This window comes from Diospyros lotus, chromosome 14 (assembly GCF_014633365.1).
Source record: "Diospyros lotus cultivar Yz01 chromosome 14, ASM1463336v1, whole genome shotgun sequence".
Taxonomy (NCBI): domain Eukaryota; kingdom Viridiplantae; phylum Streptophyta; class Magnoliopsida; order Ericales; family Ebenaceae; genus Diospyros; species Diospyros lotus.
In genome coordinates, this window is record NC_068351.1 from 21,316,123 (window position 1) to 21,333,134 (window position 17,012).

The following is a 17,012-nucleotide window of genomic DNA, read 5'->3' on the forward strand; positions in this document are numbered from 1 at the left end:
TAACCAAAATGGATTCTCATGGCGAGTCATGTCCAGTGACACGTTCTCCAACATTGGTCACCTATGTACTTGTCTAGGCATCCCCATGCCTATGGGTGTGAGACCTCCATTACTATCACATAGCAAAAACATAGCACATACAAGTCCTACCACAATTGTCAATGTTCATTCTTGACATTGCTACGACTTGGGACGTTTAATGATGTCTAGAAACTGTGATGCTTCATCTCACATCTTTATAGATTAATCACAGTATATACATCATATGGACTTTTATCTAGTTTCATTTGGTTATTACAATAATAACAAGAAACTAATAAAATGACTTCTTATGAATTTGAACAACTCATTATTCAAATAATAAACATGATTACAATTGTCAGTGTATAACATGCCCAATCTGATTGGTCTAGAGCACCTACACTAACAGTTTTTAACCATTTTACAGAAGAAAAAAAAACGTTTTTGTACAATCAAACAAACTAATTGCACTATATAGCCACTTTTATGTAGGATACCTAAAATACCCTTAATGAGATTTTAAAATGGAAAGCCCACATTACCCTTAACCTCATTTACCAAAATACCCTTGTCTCTTTCACTTACCTTTCCCCTCTCTCTTCTCTTCCAATATTCATGTTATTACTTTCTTCTTTCCATTTTTCCAACTTTCTTCTTCTCTCCATTGTCGAAACCATCAAACTTAACCATTCTTCTTACATTCAATCTTTTGCTTGTTGGGTCATTTAACTTCTTCATCAATTATCGCAGCGACCTCATTGAAGCCACATTCACGAGAAATTTTCCTCTCCAACAAGCATTCAAGGTATTGATTTTGATTTATATTTGTTTTATTTTTCAAAAGTATTTTTGTGTTAACATTGCTTATTAAAGTTGTGTAGAATGGTTGTGGTTGTGAATAAAACATTTTTGGTAAATATTCATTCCAAATCTATGTGAAAAGAAAATTCAGAAAAAACACATCGTCATCGAAATTTTCAAAAGTGACACTATCATCGGGCTTAGTTGGGTCACAAAGCCTAATGGGGCCCCATTAGGCTTTGTGACCCAACTAAGCTCGATGAGACTGTAATGAAGCCCGATAAGGGCTTCCTTGCCCGACAAAGGCCAATGGGACTTTTCTTATCAGGCTTCGTCGAGCAACGAAGCCCAATAGGGCATCGAGCAATGAAACCCGATGGTAATTTCCCATTGGGCTTTGTGGCCCAACTAATCCCAATAGGCTTCCCATTGGCCTTTGCCCCACGAGACCCGATAGGTTAGCAACAAGGCCTAATAGGACTTTTCATCAGGCTTAATTGGCCAATGAAACCCAATGAGAAGCCCTCAAGCAAAACTCTCATGTGTGCCAAAATGTGATAAAATAATTAAATTAAATGTGCCTAACGTGCTATGTTAAAATCCTCCAATATTTTTATAAAATTTTTAAAAAAAAATTCATAAACTAAATATTTTAGTTATAATTAAAGAAGATTATATTAATAATAAAATTATTATTTTGTAAGTAAAAAATCATGTATTTAAGTTGTATAAATTATCTCTTTAGAAAAAGGAAATGAAATAAAGCATTTTATACTTACTAATAGTTAGAATTGGGGAATTTAACATGTCCGGCTTAAATAGCCTAACTTCTTGCTTTGAATCTTGCAGCAATGGATAAAGTGTTGCTGGTAATTATGTGGAACGGGGAATGGAATGATGATAAGTATAATGGGGGTAATAAGACATGTATGATGGCCAATAAGAATGCGACTTTTATTTAATTAACTAATATTGTTTACACAGTAACAGGAATTGATAAAACAAGGTATGACATCAACATTCATTTTTTAATGGAACCATCGTGCAGTCTTCCAGCCACTAAGCTCCCTATCAAGGACGACTATGGTGTTGAGTTTGTTATGTACGAAGGAAGTAAATATAAAGTGATCTATGTTGATATGATTCCTAGAGATATTGGAGTTTGTAACATACATAGTGAACCGCAATACCAATTTCGTTCAAATAGTGGTGGTAATCAAGATGCAGGTGTTGACGTTCCACTTACATCAGCACGTAGTCCACTATGGAACGATAATTTTGGTACATATGGTATGACTAGTTTTTCAAATGATGCTTCACACACAGTTGATGATGGTGATAATGAAATAGATGATAATGGTGATAATAGCAGTAGTGATGATAGTGGTGGTGGTGGTGAAGGAGGAGCCAGTCCGGACTATCTAGAAGTAAGATTTTCAGGTTCTCAATTTGAGGACAACCCTTTACATGGAAACTAGTTCGTTCCTAGTGTAAAAAATTATGCAATTAAGGCAACGCAATCCGAAGTGCTGATTCCCTACCAGGGTGATATTTTTTACCAAGACGCATTATTTAAAAGTAAACAGGAATTGATTTTGGCCTTTCAAAAATATTGTGTTGATGTGAAAATAGACTATCGAACCAAACATTCGTGCACAGTTCGATTTGAGGCCGGTTGCAAATATGTGAATTGTAAGTTTTTGCTTCGTGCAAAATGCAGACCTGGTTATACGTTTTGGCATGTGGTGAAGCTTATGTCGGGTCACACATGTAGTCTGGACATCTACGATTCACATTTTCAAAGTGTGAAGGCTATTGTCATTGGGAGTTTGTTCTCACAACGAGTGGCAATTAGTGAATATACACCTGGAATGCTAATGGGAGAGCTGCTTCAGCAACATGGTGTACAAATCATGTACACTAAAGCTGGGAGGCATTTACAACATGCAAAAAGACTTGCTTATGACAATGCAAATGAGTCATTTCAGCAGCTATCCTCATATTTTCACATGTTGAAAAAACAAATCCTGACACTATCATGGCAATAGAGACAAATAAAAATAATCGCTTCTTGTATTCATTTTTTGCTCTTTGAGCTTCCCTTCAAGGTTTTCAGTCTTACATAAGACCGGTTGTTGTTGTTGATGTCACCCATTTGAAAGATAAATACAAAGGGGTGATTTTTGTTACCACTTGCAAAGATAGAGAGAAGATAATTTATCCAATCGCTTTTGGATTTGGGGATGATAAGTCTGAGTGATCATGGATTTGGTTTTTAAGAAAATTGAGAGAGGCTATTTGCGTGCTAGAGAATTTAGTAATTGTATATTATCAGCACCAAAGCATTGCGAACACGATAACCCTTATTTTCCCTCATGTCCCACATGTATTTTGTTTCTTCCACCTTAAGCAAAACCTAAAGAAATGATATAGACAACAAAATGATGTGATTGAGACATTTTACTGTGCAGCATACAACTACACTCAAGTAGAGTGTGATACACACATGGCAAAAATTCAATTGATGTATCCTCAAACGCATCTAACATTGGTGGAAGCAAAAATGGAAAGGTGATCGTGTTCATATTATCCGAGAAGAAGATATTCCATGATGACTACCAATATTGTAGATTCTCTCAATAAATGTATGATGAAAGCACATCAGCTGCCTATAACGAGTGCACATGAATTTTTGAGACATATGCTTCAAAATGGTTCAGCAACAGACGTGCTACTGCTAACAGGATTGTAACTGAGATTACCTCATCTGTAGTGACACATATCAACTTTGCCCATAGCAAAACATTAGAACGAGGAGGTAGCGTAATTCCTATAATACATGGGAACAAGTTCCTCGTGAAACATGCCAAGGAAGACGATGGAATCGTTAACATTGTTGCGAAAACATATAATTGTCGTAAGTGGGATCTTGATCAATTACCGTGTCTTCATGCAGTTGTTGCTGGCAGGTATCATGGTTTGACTTTATTGTTCTTATTACATTCATTGTTTAATGTGATATATTAACACTTTATCTTTCTTTATTTATCGTACGTGAGGGTTTAACAATTAAAGGTTGGGAGGCTCAGTAATGCACTAAGAGGCAAAGAAAAGTTGACTCGACCCCATGGTGGACACTAAATGATGATGGAATAAAGGACCAACCATCATATCTCTACCATGATCAGACCACCTATAAGAAAATGCAAGGATGGTTCCTCTGGTATAATTTCTAATACTCAAGTTAGTAAAGTAAATGAGTAATAAAGCATTCTAAATACTTTGATTTTTTTTTTTTTTTTAACGTGTGAGGCCTTCATGCTTTTATATAGGCGAGAGGGACGAGATGGAGATAGAGATAAGAGGCCCATCTCAAGTTTCGAGATAAGTCAAATAGAGATAGTATTGATCCTTAATTATCTAGAGATAATATGAGCTTCAAAGATAAAATAGATGAAAGGATATGTGTCATCTCTCTGTCACTTGCTGGGCCCTTTTCTAAAACCCATCGCTAATGGGGAGGGTTGTTGGCAGCTAGCTAGAACCCTTCATTAATGACAAGTTTAGTTGATAATTTTTTTTAAAACTTTTATGTTTTTATTTTGATTTAATTAGGGATTGTTTTAATTTAGTTAATATTTAATTAAAATAATTTAAATTAATTAACGATATTAGTAATGAAAACGATGTCTTCAAAAAAAAAAAAAAAACTAAATTGCAAAGATTTTTAAAATTATTTTTAAATAAAAAATGTCTTAGGCAATGAGTTAAATTACAGGTGTCCAGGTGTATTTTTAAAAAATTAAAAGTACAAAGTGGTGACTAACGGACGAGTCCAACAATGCAGCCACCAATTAGCAAAAGCAAATGTTGAAGAAAAAGAACAATAAAAGAAACCAACCTCAGCCGTGAAAGTGACACGTGGACATTTTTGAGTGGGAATTATGTTAGTTATATGGCTTACATCTTGAATTATATATAAGTACAAATAAGTAAAATATTTTTTTACGTCTTAGTGTCTTATTCTGCCACATTATTTTAGATGAAGAGTATTTAAATCATGTATCTTATTATCTTAAGTCGTCTCATTTTATTACCTAAAATAAAAAATATTTTCAATCACATTATATGGCCTATAGTGCAGCGAGTAAAATCTCTGCTCTTTTCTCCGTCACCCGTTTTGGCTGACAACACAGATAGCCAGCCATCTCGTCGTCAACAACCCAACCTTTCCCTGAAGAATCCCACCAACGCAACATACCAATCTCATTGATTTTGAGGGGTGGGTGGCGAAAGAAAGGCCTGCCATGGTGATGGCCCTGACAGCCGCCGCCGCCGCCGCCACCAGACCACCACCACCAACACCAAGAACTACTCCTCTTTCTTCACCTCAATTATTACTCAAACCCTCCTCCTCTGCTTCACTGTTTCCGACCGCAACTACTTCTACTCTCTCCCTCTTTGCTCTCTTTGCATCCCCTCCTGATGCCAAAGCCCTCGACAAAGATCAGATGCTCTCCTCTCTCACCCAAGTAACTCTCTTTTTACTGTTTATTGTTTTATTTCGCTATAACAGGCATGAATTATCTATATAACTTTGTTAAAATTAGGTAAATTTGCAATTCTGAGTCAAATTTCTTCGTCAATTTCTGTTGGTACCCAATCCAATTGTTTCAAATGCTCGTTTCGGTGGATATAATTAGGTGGAGAAGATAATTGATCAAGTTCAGGGAGTGGGTTCGAATGTTGTCGACGCGGCGCAGCGTGCTTTCCAGGTTACGGCGGAAACCGTGAAGCCTGGCGTTGATGCGGCACTGCCAATCCTAAAGCAGGCCGGGGAACAGGCGTTGAAGATTTCTTCTCCGGCGGTTTCCGAGGCTTCCAAGAAAGCCCAGGAAGCAATTCAGAGCTCTGGTTTCGATACACAGCCTGTTGTAACTGCTGCTAAGGTTTGGCCTCCTCCCTCAGTGTAGTTGGTTATGAATTGCGCAGTGTAAATTAGCTGCTTAGGCGTTAACTTACAGCAACGATCACTAACGTAGCATACATGTGTTTGAAATGATTCTTCATTAAGTTAGGGTTGGTGGCACAGCGATCATAATGTCAATTGACTTCTGAGAGTTACATTAACAATACAAATCCATGTGAAAGAACTTTTGTTATGTGTATATATGTACATCTATGCATATATCGTGAGTTATGAACAAATGCCATTGTGCTTGAAATTTTGGATGCAAATGAGCACCAATGTGAGCACCTTAGCATTGTTTGCTGTCATGCCTTCAATGTTATTCTAGCATGGAGAACTCAAAGTTTTTTCTCTTATAGAAATACTTTTTGATGTAATTTGAATCTGCCTTATACCAGAATTGAATTGATCCATATGTCTACTATAGGTACTGTGTGCACAGGCATGTGATATACAACAGCCACACACACATACACAAGAAAACTGAAGACCTCTCTTTTTGTAATGATCTTTTCATGGCATCCCTGTTTGTGCCTATATCTGCCCGTTCTATTAGTTGGCGTTTCCATCTTCCAACTTCTACAACTCCATGTCATGTGCAACACTTTTGTATAGATTCCATTGTAACTGATGGCTCCTATCCATTTTAAATAGGTTGTTTACATGTTTATACTTTAATTGAGACAGGAATAACTTGCACAATTGTGAACTAAATTTGTTGATTGAATATGAAATCTGTAGCAAAACAAAAAGTGACACGCTAACTTTTATGAACCACCAAAAGTTGCTGTCCCTTTGTATGATAGCATTGATGTTGGATGAAATAAATTTCATGTTCTTCCAGAGCACCTATTGCGAGTTGATGCAATTTGTTTCCAATGAGGTAATCAATAATTCTAATATGGGCACCTTCAATTTTATTTGGGTGGCTACATTGATATCGCCATTTCTAGAAACACCTTGCTTTTCTTGTTCTGAAAACACAATGAACTGATTTAGAGGAAAGTTCTCAAAAAATTGGAGTGTCACACATGACAATGCAACTGATACTGAAATCTGTACTTGGTGTACCCTCTTAGTCCCCTGAATTGGCTGGACCAGTGCTGGGGTAATGGCCCTCTGTTGTGCAATCCATTAATCTATCTAAAATTTTAAGGGATGTCAGAGTAGTTCTCAAATAGTAACTAATCCTGGCATCTAAGCAGACACTTAAGCCTCAATACCTTTATTAATGAATGATCCTTGACTGCAGACAGTTGCAGATGCTGCACTAGAGACCACCAAGGTGATTGAAGGTGCCAAGCCTATAGCCTCATCAACAGTAGAGACCATCTTGTCAGCAGACCCTGTTTCAGTTCTAGGAGCTGGTGGAGCATTATTCCTTGCATACCTAGTTGTTCCTCCTATCTGGTCTGCCATTTCTTTCAGCCTTCGTGGGTACAAAGGTACATTTACTTTTCTTTCCTTACCAAGGACCGGGGGATCCAATACAGAATTGCTTCATTTGAGTAGTGAAGAAATGTGGAAAGAAAAAATTTTCAAGAAACTATGATAACAAGTTTGTAATTGAGCAAAAGTTTAGTAGACATTGCCTGGTTCAATGGTAAAAGCCATGATTAAGCATAATACAAGTATTAGAATTATTAGTATAATTAGATTTATTACATATTGTTCTATGTGTAATTAGGCTAAGCCCATAGGTTATTAGGTCTATTGTGCCTATTATAAATAACACACTAAGAGACTAATCTTTTGGGTTTTTTCTCTTATAATTGTTTTCTCAAATGGTATCAGAGCCACCGGTGAGAAAAACCCTAGCTACCGCTGTGTATCTTTTTCCAGTGGCCTTCAAACCCTAGTTTTCTCTCTTCACCGGCACTGTTCACGCCAGAAACCGTCACTGTTCATGCCGGAACATCACTATCCGGCTGTCGTTTGCTGGAACCAACCCCACCCTAGGGTTCGCCACCTTCAGGCCGAGGTGCCGCCTCCACGCACAGCCACGTGAAGGCGCATCAGCCAGCCGTTTTCTCCCGGCTTCTCCAGATCAGCTCGCCTTCCTTCTCTAGGCCTATTCCTAGTGTCAAATTCTCGTTATGTCTGACTTCAGTAACACAATTTCTGTTGGTGCTACTCCCCCAACCGCACATGTTGCCCCTGCTGCCTCTCAATCATTTACTGTCTCTAATCGCGAAACAGCCAATATCACCATTGTCAAGTTGATAGGGTCTTCCAATTATCTCTCATGGGCAGCATCTGTCAAAATGTGATTCAAAGGGTAAGGCCCAGCCGATCATCTTACCACAAAGGGTGAAAGTGTACCGAAAGCCAATCAGGCTAGATGGGAAGAAGTTGATGCCCAGTTATGCAGCCTCCTATGAAAGTCTATTGATCCATCCATCATGCAGCTCTTTCGCCCATTTGAAACTTATGTTAACGTGTGGAAGGAAGCTAAATAATGTTATACGAATGACATCTAGCGTTTGTACACCGTGGTCTCTAATATTAAGAATCTGAAGCAAGAGTCGTCCATGGAATCTTATTTGGGACAGGTTTGGGATCTCATGCAAGAATTTGATGCTCTTCTTCCTATTACTACGATCAAGACCGAACAGGTTGCTCAAAGAGAAAAGTTTTTTAGGGTTATTGCTCTTTCCGATCTAAAACCAGAATTTGATGCCATCAAGCATCAAATCTTGACCAGCTCCACTAATCCTACCATGTAGGACTCTTTTAAAAGGTTGTTGAACATGACCGGTGCACATAGTATGTCATCTTCTTCTCATATTGTTCCTCCAACCGAATCTTCAACCCTTGTGTCTCATGCTTCTCACTCAGGAGAAAATAGAGGCCGTAATAATAATCGGCCACGTCCATAGTGCACCTTTTTTTAAGAAACTGGGTCATCTTGAGGACAGGTGTTGGAAGAAACATGGTCGGCTAGCTGCTCCGCCTACATCATCTACCAGTGCAACTCATGCATTTCAGAGTGATCCTAGTTTTGCCCAATCTGCACCAGGTTCACAGTTGATACCTATGTCTGCAGCTGAGTATAATGTATTTTTAAAGTTTCAGGCCACCCAGCAATCTCATCCTGGTAATTCCATTGCTTACGTTGCTAAAAGCCTATCTCTTAGTCCTTGGATTATAGATTCTGGCATCACTAATCATATGTGTGGTAATGAACTTCTTTTCTCTTCACTTACTTATTCTGATACCTTGTCTACAGTTACCCTAGCTAATGGCATCAAAACTGCAGTTAAAGGGATAGGTCAAACCACATCCACTTCGTCTTTATCTTTAAATTCGGTTTTATATGTCCCTGGCAGTCTTTTCAATTTGATTTTAGTTAGCCAACTTATTAAAACCCTTAACTGCTCAGTCACTTTTACTCCTACCTTTGTTTGTGTACAGGATCAGGGTACTGGGCAGAAGATTGGCGTCGGGCGTGAGTCACAGGGTCACTATCATCTTGTTGTGCCGATGGCTTGCACCAATGCTGCTTCTCCAGATCTTCTCCACTCTCGTCTTGGTCATCCCAGCCTCTCCAAATTGAAGAAATTAGTTCCTAGTTTGTCATTGTTGTCTATTTTTTATTGTGAGTCATGTCAGCATGGTAAACACGCACGTAGTTCTTTTTCCAGTCGTGTCAATAATAGGGCTGAGACTCGCTTTTCTCTTGTGCACTTTGATGTATGGGGGTCTAATCGTGTCAATTCTACTCTTGGTTTCTCATATTTTGTTACTTTCATTAATGACTTTTCTCGCAACACTTGGTTGTTTCTTATGAAGAGTCGGTCTGAATTGTTTTTTGTCTTTCAGACATTCACTGCTGAAATAAAAACACAATTTAGAGTTTCTATACGTACTTTACGTAGTGATAATGCCCCCGAGTACTTTTCTTCTTAATTTACTACTTTCATGACTACTCGTGGCATTTTGCATCAATCTTTTTGTCCTTATACACCTCAACAAAATGGTGTTGCCGAGCGTAAAAATCGTCATCTCATTGAAACTGCACGAACACTACTTTTACATGCCAATCTTCCCACCAAATTCTGGGGAGATGTTGTTATTACTGCGTGTTATCTGATCAATCGCATGCCATCTTTAGTGTTAAAGGACAACATTCCTCACTCTTTTTTGTTCCCCTCCCAGTCCCTTTATTCCGTTCCCCTTCGTGTATTTGGATGTATCTGTTTTGTGCATTCCTTTTCACCGAGACAGGATAAACTTGCTGCCAAATCCCTCAAGTGTATTTTCCTCAGTTACTCCCAGTTGCTGAAAGACTATAAGTGTGACTCTTCTGAGTTGAACCACTATCTTATGTCTGCTAATGTCACATTCTTTGAACAACAGTCTTTCTTCTCGGTTGCTTAGCCTAATTCACAGCGTCTTGACCAGGTATTGCATATTCCTTCTCTTCTGTTACCCTTATCAGATCCGTCTATCTCCTCCTCGGTGGACCCTCCACTTCCATCTTCCGGTCCGCACTTCCCAGATCCTCCACTTCTTACTTATCACTGCCATCCTCATCCTGCTCCAGACACCAGCATTCCTCTTGACTGCAACTCTCCTAACTCACTCTCTCCGTCAGTGGTCACTCTTGTCATGGATCCTGAGCCCGATTGCCTTCCTATTGCACTCCGCAAAGGTACATGGTCTACTCGCAATCCACATCCTCTTTATAACTTTTTGTGTTATGACCGTTTGTCACCTACTTATAGTGTTTTTGTTTCGAGCCTTTCTTTTGTTTCTATTCCTAAAACCACAGGTGAAGCCATGTCCTATCCTGGTTGGCGCCAGGCTATGTTAGATGAGATGGGTGTTTTGCATTCTACTGGCACTTGGGATTTGGTGCCTTTGCCACCAAGAAAGACTCTCGTTGGTTGTCGGTGGGTGTTCACCCCTAAAGTGGGCCCCGACGGACAAGTGGAATTTCTTAAAGCCCGCTTGGTTGCCAAAAGCTTTACACAAATCTATGGGCTAGATTATAGTGATACCTTCTCTCCAGTTGCTAAAATGGCCTTTGTTCGCTTATTTCTCTCTATAGCCGCCACGCATCATTGGCCGCTTGATCAATTGGACATTAAGAATCTCTTTCTTCACAGTGATTTGCAAGAGGAGGTTTATATGGAGCAATCACCTGGTTTTGTTGCTCAGAGAGAGTCCAATGTAGTCTGCAAACTCAAGAAGTCTCTCTATGGCTTGAAACAATCTCCACGAGCGTGGTTTGGCAGGTTCAGCACTGTGGTTCAAGCCTTTGGTTTCACTCGAAGTGAAGCTGATCATTCAGTTTTCTATCAATATTCTTCTTCTTTATGTATCTACCTCGTTGTTTATGTAGATAACATTGTTATCACAGGGAGCAATCAAGTTGGTATACAAAATCTGAAGGGACATCTCCATCAGCACTTTCAAACTAAAGACCTAGGCAAACTCCGGTATTTCTTGGGTATTGAAGTTGCTCAATCAAGAGATAAGATCTCAATCTCTTAGAGGAAGTTTGCACTTAACATTTTAGAAGAAACTGGTATGGTGAACTGCAAACCGATTGACACCCCAATGGACCCAAATGTCAAACTCTTGCCAGGACAGGGGGAGTCTTACTCAAATCCTGGAAGGTATAGAAGATTGGTAAGCAAACTAAACTATCTCACAGTCACTCGTCCTGGCATTGCTTTTGCTGTGAGTGTGGTGAGTCAGTTTCTCAGTTCTCCATATGATTCTCATTAGGATGTTGTTATCCGAATTCTGAGATATATCAAACGAGCACCGAGTAAAGGGCTACTCTACAAGGATAAGGGGCACACAGATATTTGTTGTTATGCAGATGCAGATTGGGCCGGCTCTCCTTCTGATCGTCGGTCGACCTCTGGATATTGTGTTCTTATGGAAGGAAATCTGATTTCTTGGAAAAGTAAGAAACATAATGTAATAGTAGATCCAGTGCAGAGGCAGAGTATCGGGCTATGGCTAATGCAACTTGTGAGCTCATCTGGCTTAAGCAACTCCTGAAGGAACTCAAGTTTTGTGAAATGTCCCCTATGAAGTTTGTTTGTAATAATTAGGTTGCCTTACACATTGCTTCCAATCTAGTGTTCCGTGAGCGGACTAAGTATATTGAAATCGATTGTCACTTTATTAAAGAAAAGCTGGTTGAACGTGTTATTGTTACAGAGTTTGTTAACTCCAGTAATCAACTTGCCGATGTCTTCACCAAGTCTAAACGGTCCTCGAATAGAATATATTCGTAACAAGATTGGTTCATATGATATCTATACTCCAGCTTGAGGGGGAGTATTAGAATGATTGGTATAATTAGATATATTGCATATTGTTGTATGTGTAATTAGGCTAAGCCTATAGGTTAAGCCTGTAAGTTATTAGGCCCATTATGCCTATTATAAATAACACACTAAGAGACTAATTTCTTGGGTTTTTTCTCTTATAATTGTTTTCTCACAAGAAGGATTCAAGTTTAATAGTCAGCACTTTGGAAACATTAACAGAGGACAGTTTGGTCTCATCTGGTCCTCTCAGCACCCTGCATTGTTATGAAAAACATGGATGGCCATCATTTAGAGCATTTGCCAGTTACACATGGTGACGTGGAGTGTCTTCCGAAGTAATTATATGGCAGTAAACCTGTTCTGGAGATCTGGGATTCCTCTAAAATTCTATCAAATAGTTTGAAAGACAAGTGCGATAACACATGGCACTCATATTGAAAAAAATCTTGAAAAATCCTTAAAGGAATGTCTGAAAACAGGTGAAGTACCCGATGCTATAGAATGCAACATATAGGAAAATGCTCATTTTGTCATCCCGGAAGTGTCAGCATTACTTTGGAAAGCATTTTAAGTTATTATGTTATCAGGTACATATTGATAACAAATAATGAATTGAATTACCTCTTAAAAAATGTTGATCATGCATATCAATTTAGATCTCTTGGTTAAAGATTTTAGCCATTATAATACTCTTTTAACTTCTTCTAAGTTGATTGATGTTCATGTTAGAAATCTAAAAAGTAGACTAGTATCCCCTTTCCCCTTTCCTTTTTATTTTTATTTTGGGGGACAAATGGAATTATTTATTTAGTTACCTTCTTTTGAGAAACTGTTCCTTAACTACTTTAATGTAGTATTTTAATGTCTAGGTGAGCTCACTTCTCCTCAAGCCCTTGATCTCATGTGTACAAGTAATTATCTAATGATCGATATTAGATCAGAGAAGGACAAGAACAAGGCTGGTATTGCTCGTCTTCCATCTACTGCTAAAAATAAAGTGATTGCGATCCCGTAAGTAATTTTTCTGCCTCAAACTCACTTGTTTGGCTATTGTATGAATGAGACGCAATTTTATATATCCATGTCTTTGCTTGTGTCCATGTAGGTGTGATTACAATATTATAAGACATCTCATATGCCTTTTTTCTTTCCACCTTACAAGAGGAAAAAATAAATCCTATTTAAGCAACAAGATTTCTAAGCTACCTCTCAGTTTGGTACTAAATGCCTCATGGTCTTTTGAATTATTGTGGTGGAATTAGGATATAAGAAATTTTGGATTTGTGTTAAATGGGGTAATTGGTGTACAAGTTGCATAGCTATCAAGAAATGAGGGAGTATAAGAAGTCAGGTTGACAGATAAAGCAACAAGCTAGAAAGGGTGAGAGGCAAAAGGTGTCTTGAGCTAAGTTATCATTGCTATAAGCGTGTGCCTTGGGATGGCAGCCCCAATATATAGAGTAAAGCAACCTAATCCTCCTAAGCCAAGTTGTCCTCCCAGCACTGGATGATCCATTTGGGTCGTGTGCCATGGCCCATGGTGAACCTCTATACCAAGTCCCCCCCAAGCTATTAAACCTTCTGCCATTAGACAATCATGAACCTGCTCCATTCCATCCTGGTTCCAGCTCCTATAACCTTCCCCTGCCAAATTTCCTGCTGTGGAAGCACCAAACATCATGCCATGAAACAAATGCAGCATCAACATTAAGGTTAATGATTTCTCCATATTAACCTTTTCCACCAACATCTCCTTATTCCCAATTAACATTGTTTTCAATATATCTACTGCATCAAAAAAAAAAAAAAAACAACAACAACAAAATCCACCTATTTATGTACTTGATAAATTGCCAAAAGACACTGCTAACAACAACCATCAGGCCTTTATATCATTATGTGTGGTCGACCACATGGATTTTAACTTGCCTGTCATCACTATTAAGGGACTCCCATCAAATTTTTGTTAATCCTCCTCTACTTATTTTACTAAACACTTGGTTTAATTCTGTTTACCTTTGTCACCTTTAAGTGCCCCAATGGGGCGAAGTGGGGCCAAGTTGTCTAGATGTCGGTGCTACCTTGCAAACAAGGATAGAACATATCCCAGTTGAGTTATTTGACTATCAAACAAACATAGGACATTACCCAGGGGCCATAATTATTCATGTCCTGGTTCGACTAACCCCTAATTTATGTGCATGTTGTGATTCAGTTAGCACTATTCGCTTGCCCCTATTTGGTTTCCCTGAACTTGTGTTTATTGTTTGATGGACTGGGCATGTGCCCCAACCAAAGGCCAACACGTCTTGGCCTTGCAAACTTCCCACATGGATCCTACCTGTCTATAAATTTGAGTGCCTGCATGTTATTTTTTATTACAAAAAGAAAGAGAGTTTGGCAACATTTTATGTTTGCCATCAGCTTCTTAACACAAACTTCCTCCTTTAGCCAAGCAAAGGACTAACCATCTCAACATAAAACATCAACTACAGAAATCTTAATTTGTGAAAGGCATAGTTTAACTGAGCTGAGTTTATTACCTTCTAGCAAAGTTTTCCTTCTGAGTTCCAAATTTGATTAAATGCTTTCATCTAAATATTTGAAAAATAACAAAATGGTATATTGTCAACTCCAAAAAATCGAAAGTTGTTGACTGACTATATGATCATGGATCGAAACACATAATTCCGACTTTCTAGTAAGCATCAGAAGAATGTCCTTGTCAATTTTCTCTTCTTTCATCATCTCTACTGCCTGTGTTGTTTCAGTTTGGAAGAATTACCAAGCAAACTAAAAGGCCTTGTCCGAAATGCAAAGAAAGTAGAAGCTGAATTAGCAGCTTTGAAGATCTCGTATCTGAAGAAGATAAACAAAGGATCCAACATCGTCATCATGGACTCGTGAGTTCTTTCCTCATTCCATCTATTTGTGATGTAATATGTAGATTTGAGCAGCACAATAGCTTCGGCTCTTGATTATATTTAAATGCTTCCTCTCTTATCTCATGTCTTAATTATTATGGAAAGCTATAAGTTTTTTATCGTCAAAATGTTAGGTACTCGGATTCAGCCAAAATTGTTGCAAGAACGCTGACAAGTCTTGGCTTTAAAAACTGTTGGATTGTGGCCGATGGATTCTCGGGAAGAAAAGGGTGGTCGCGGAGTGGGTTAGGAACAGATTCATACAACCTATCTTTCGCAGAGGTTTTATCACCATCTCGGATTATCCCGGCTGTCCAACGTCTTGGTACAGTGAGCTCTGGAAAGCTTCTCCCGGGGGGTTCTGATTAACTCTTTGCTCTTCTTTTTGTCATTTATGGTGAATGTATGCCAAATGTTAATGTTGGTTTAGCTTCTAGAGTCCTTTACCAGTTACCACTGTAATTCATTGACAAATGCAATTTAATTGATCATCCATTGCCCGTTTCATAAATTTTACCTCATCAATTATTTTTACATGTGATCTTATTTTCTATAAAACTCATATATCATATCTTGAAGTCTCTCGTTAAGTATTTTTGGTCTTTCTATATCTCTTTTAAAAATTGTTTTATTCCATTAACTATATCTATAGTTTAAACTTTCGAATAATTTTTTTTATTATGAATTTCTTTTGGCAATGTTTTTTCATAGGTTTTATAACTCATATAAAACTTTCTTTATAGTCTCTCAGAATGTTTAACTAAGTTTTAAACATCCATCCTCCCAATATAAGATCTCCGCAAGGGGGGAATTAAGCTCAAAAAAAAAAAAAATTATTGAAATGTAAAAATAAAAAATAAAAGGAATGCAAAACAAATTTTTTTGAGTGGTTTGACCCCAATTGCCTACTCTATTGCCTTAACATTTTGTTAAAAATTTTAATCAACTTATTGTTGTAGTATAGTCTTTAGGAGAGATTCTTCTAAAGAAGTCTCTTGAAGCTTCCTCGAAGAAGGAAACAAAGCCCGAGAGCAAGTCTTCTCCCGAAAGCCTTCAAGGGTTCATCCACCGAAGACTTGGCCCACACATATGCATCACCCGGACAAGCAATTCTCGTAAAAAGGTTCTTTAGGAGACACTTCTCCCTCCTTGCTAACCCGCATGGTTCTACTCAATGTGGCCTACCTTTCTTTGGGCCTCCTTCCTCCGAAGAAAGGGGGCGTTTCTCACAAAAGTCCTTCCAAAACCTAACTTAGGATGGCTTCGTGCGGATGGAAGGGTCGTGCACCCTCACCTCGAAGGGCCACACCACGTGTCCCTATGCATGTGTTCCGCGTGTCCAACTTGCCACTTCCCAATCATCACTTGATGCCTATAAATGCCCCTCTCGACCTTTTAGGCTTTGGGGATCCCTTCTTCGACTTTCTAACCCTTCGACTCACTTAAAAAACTCTCCTACACATCTCTTCGGGATAATTTCACATTCTTTAAATCATTTACTACATACTTTTGCACTAGCTTCATAATTCATTCGCACTAGATACTGGATTTTAAATTTCAAGACATTGTCTGACTTAGGCATCGAATGACACACGTGGGAGAGATCATTGCATGCTTTCTAACCATCTTCTATGTTCCAAAACTAAAGATCCATGTTTCTTGGAGACTCATCAAGACCCTTCTTCTAAGCTGCCAAAGAACCTTTTTGCACAATCCATCCAAAGACTTCACTTTCCTCTTAGAGCCATTCTTCAGTGGGAACCCTTAGGTGACTTCTTTGAGCTTCCTTCCTGCTCTTCGAGAAAGTGGATCAAGCACTTGTCTAGCTGTGCTGGCTTCTCTTGGGCAAGCCTTGTACTATTGCCTAGCCCTATTGACTATTTGCCAAGTTTCTCGAAAATAAATGTTAATTGTTATAGTCCAACAACAACAACTTACTATCAATAATTTTTACAAGCTAAGTTATAACATTTTACACAGCTTTTAATAGGAAGAAGTTGGAAC

General features: G+C 38.5%; 1 protein-coding gene across 1 annotated transcript; it reads left to right on the plus strand.

Annotated features, from left to right (window-relative positions):
- Nucleotides 1-4,978: 4,978 nt before the first annotated feature.
- LOC127790319 (calcium sensing receptor, chloroplastic) lies at nt 4,979-15,519 on the plus strand. The gene is made up of 6 exons (XM_052319768.1): nt 4,979-5,354; nt 5,526-5,771; nt 7,044-7,236; nt 12,954-13,095; nt 14,856-14,987; nt 15,143-15,519. Exons 1-6 carry the CDS (start codon nt 5,130-5,132, stop codon nt 15,375-15,377), a joined length of 1,173 nt encoding a protein of 390 aa, XP_052175728.1. The 5' UTR covers nt 4,979-5,129; the 3' UTR covers nt 15,378-15,519.
- Nucleotides 15,520-17,012: the final 1,493 nt, after the last annotated feature.

What these genes read in the sequence shown, in the direction of transcription:
- LOC127790319 (XM_052319768.1), top strand. Translation starts at nt 5,130, where the DNA reads ATGGTGATGGCCCTGACAGCCGCCGCCGCCGCCGCCACCAGACCACCA. An exon ending in TGCTCTCCTCTCTCACCCAA is followed by an intron (nt 5,355 to 5,525) that starts GTAACTCTCTTT and finishes GGATATAATTAG; the next exon opens with GTGGAGAAGATAATTGATCA. An exon ending in CTGTTGTAACTGCTGCTAAG is followed by an intron (nt 5,772 to 7,043) that starts GTTTGGCCTCCT and finishes CCTTGACTGCAG; the next exon opens with ACAGTTGCAGATGCTGCACT.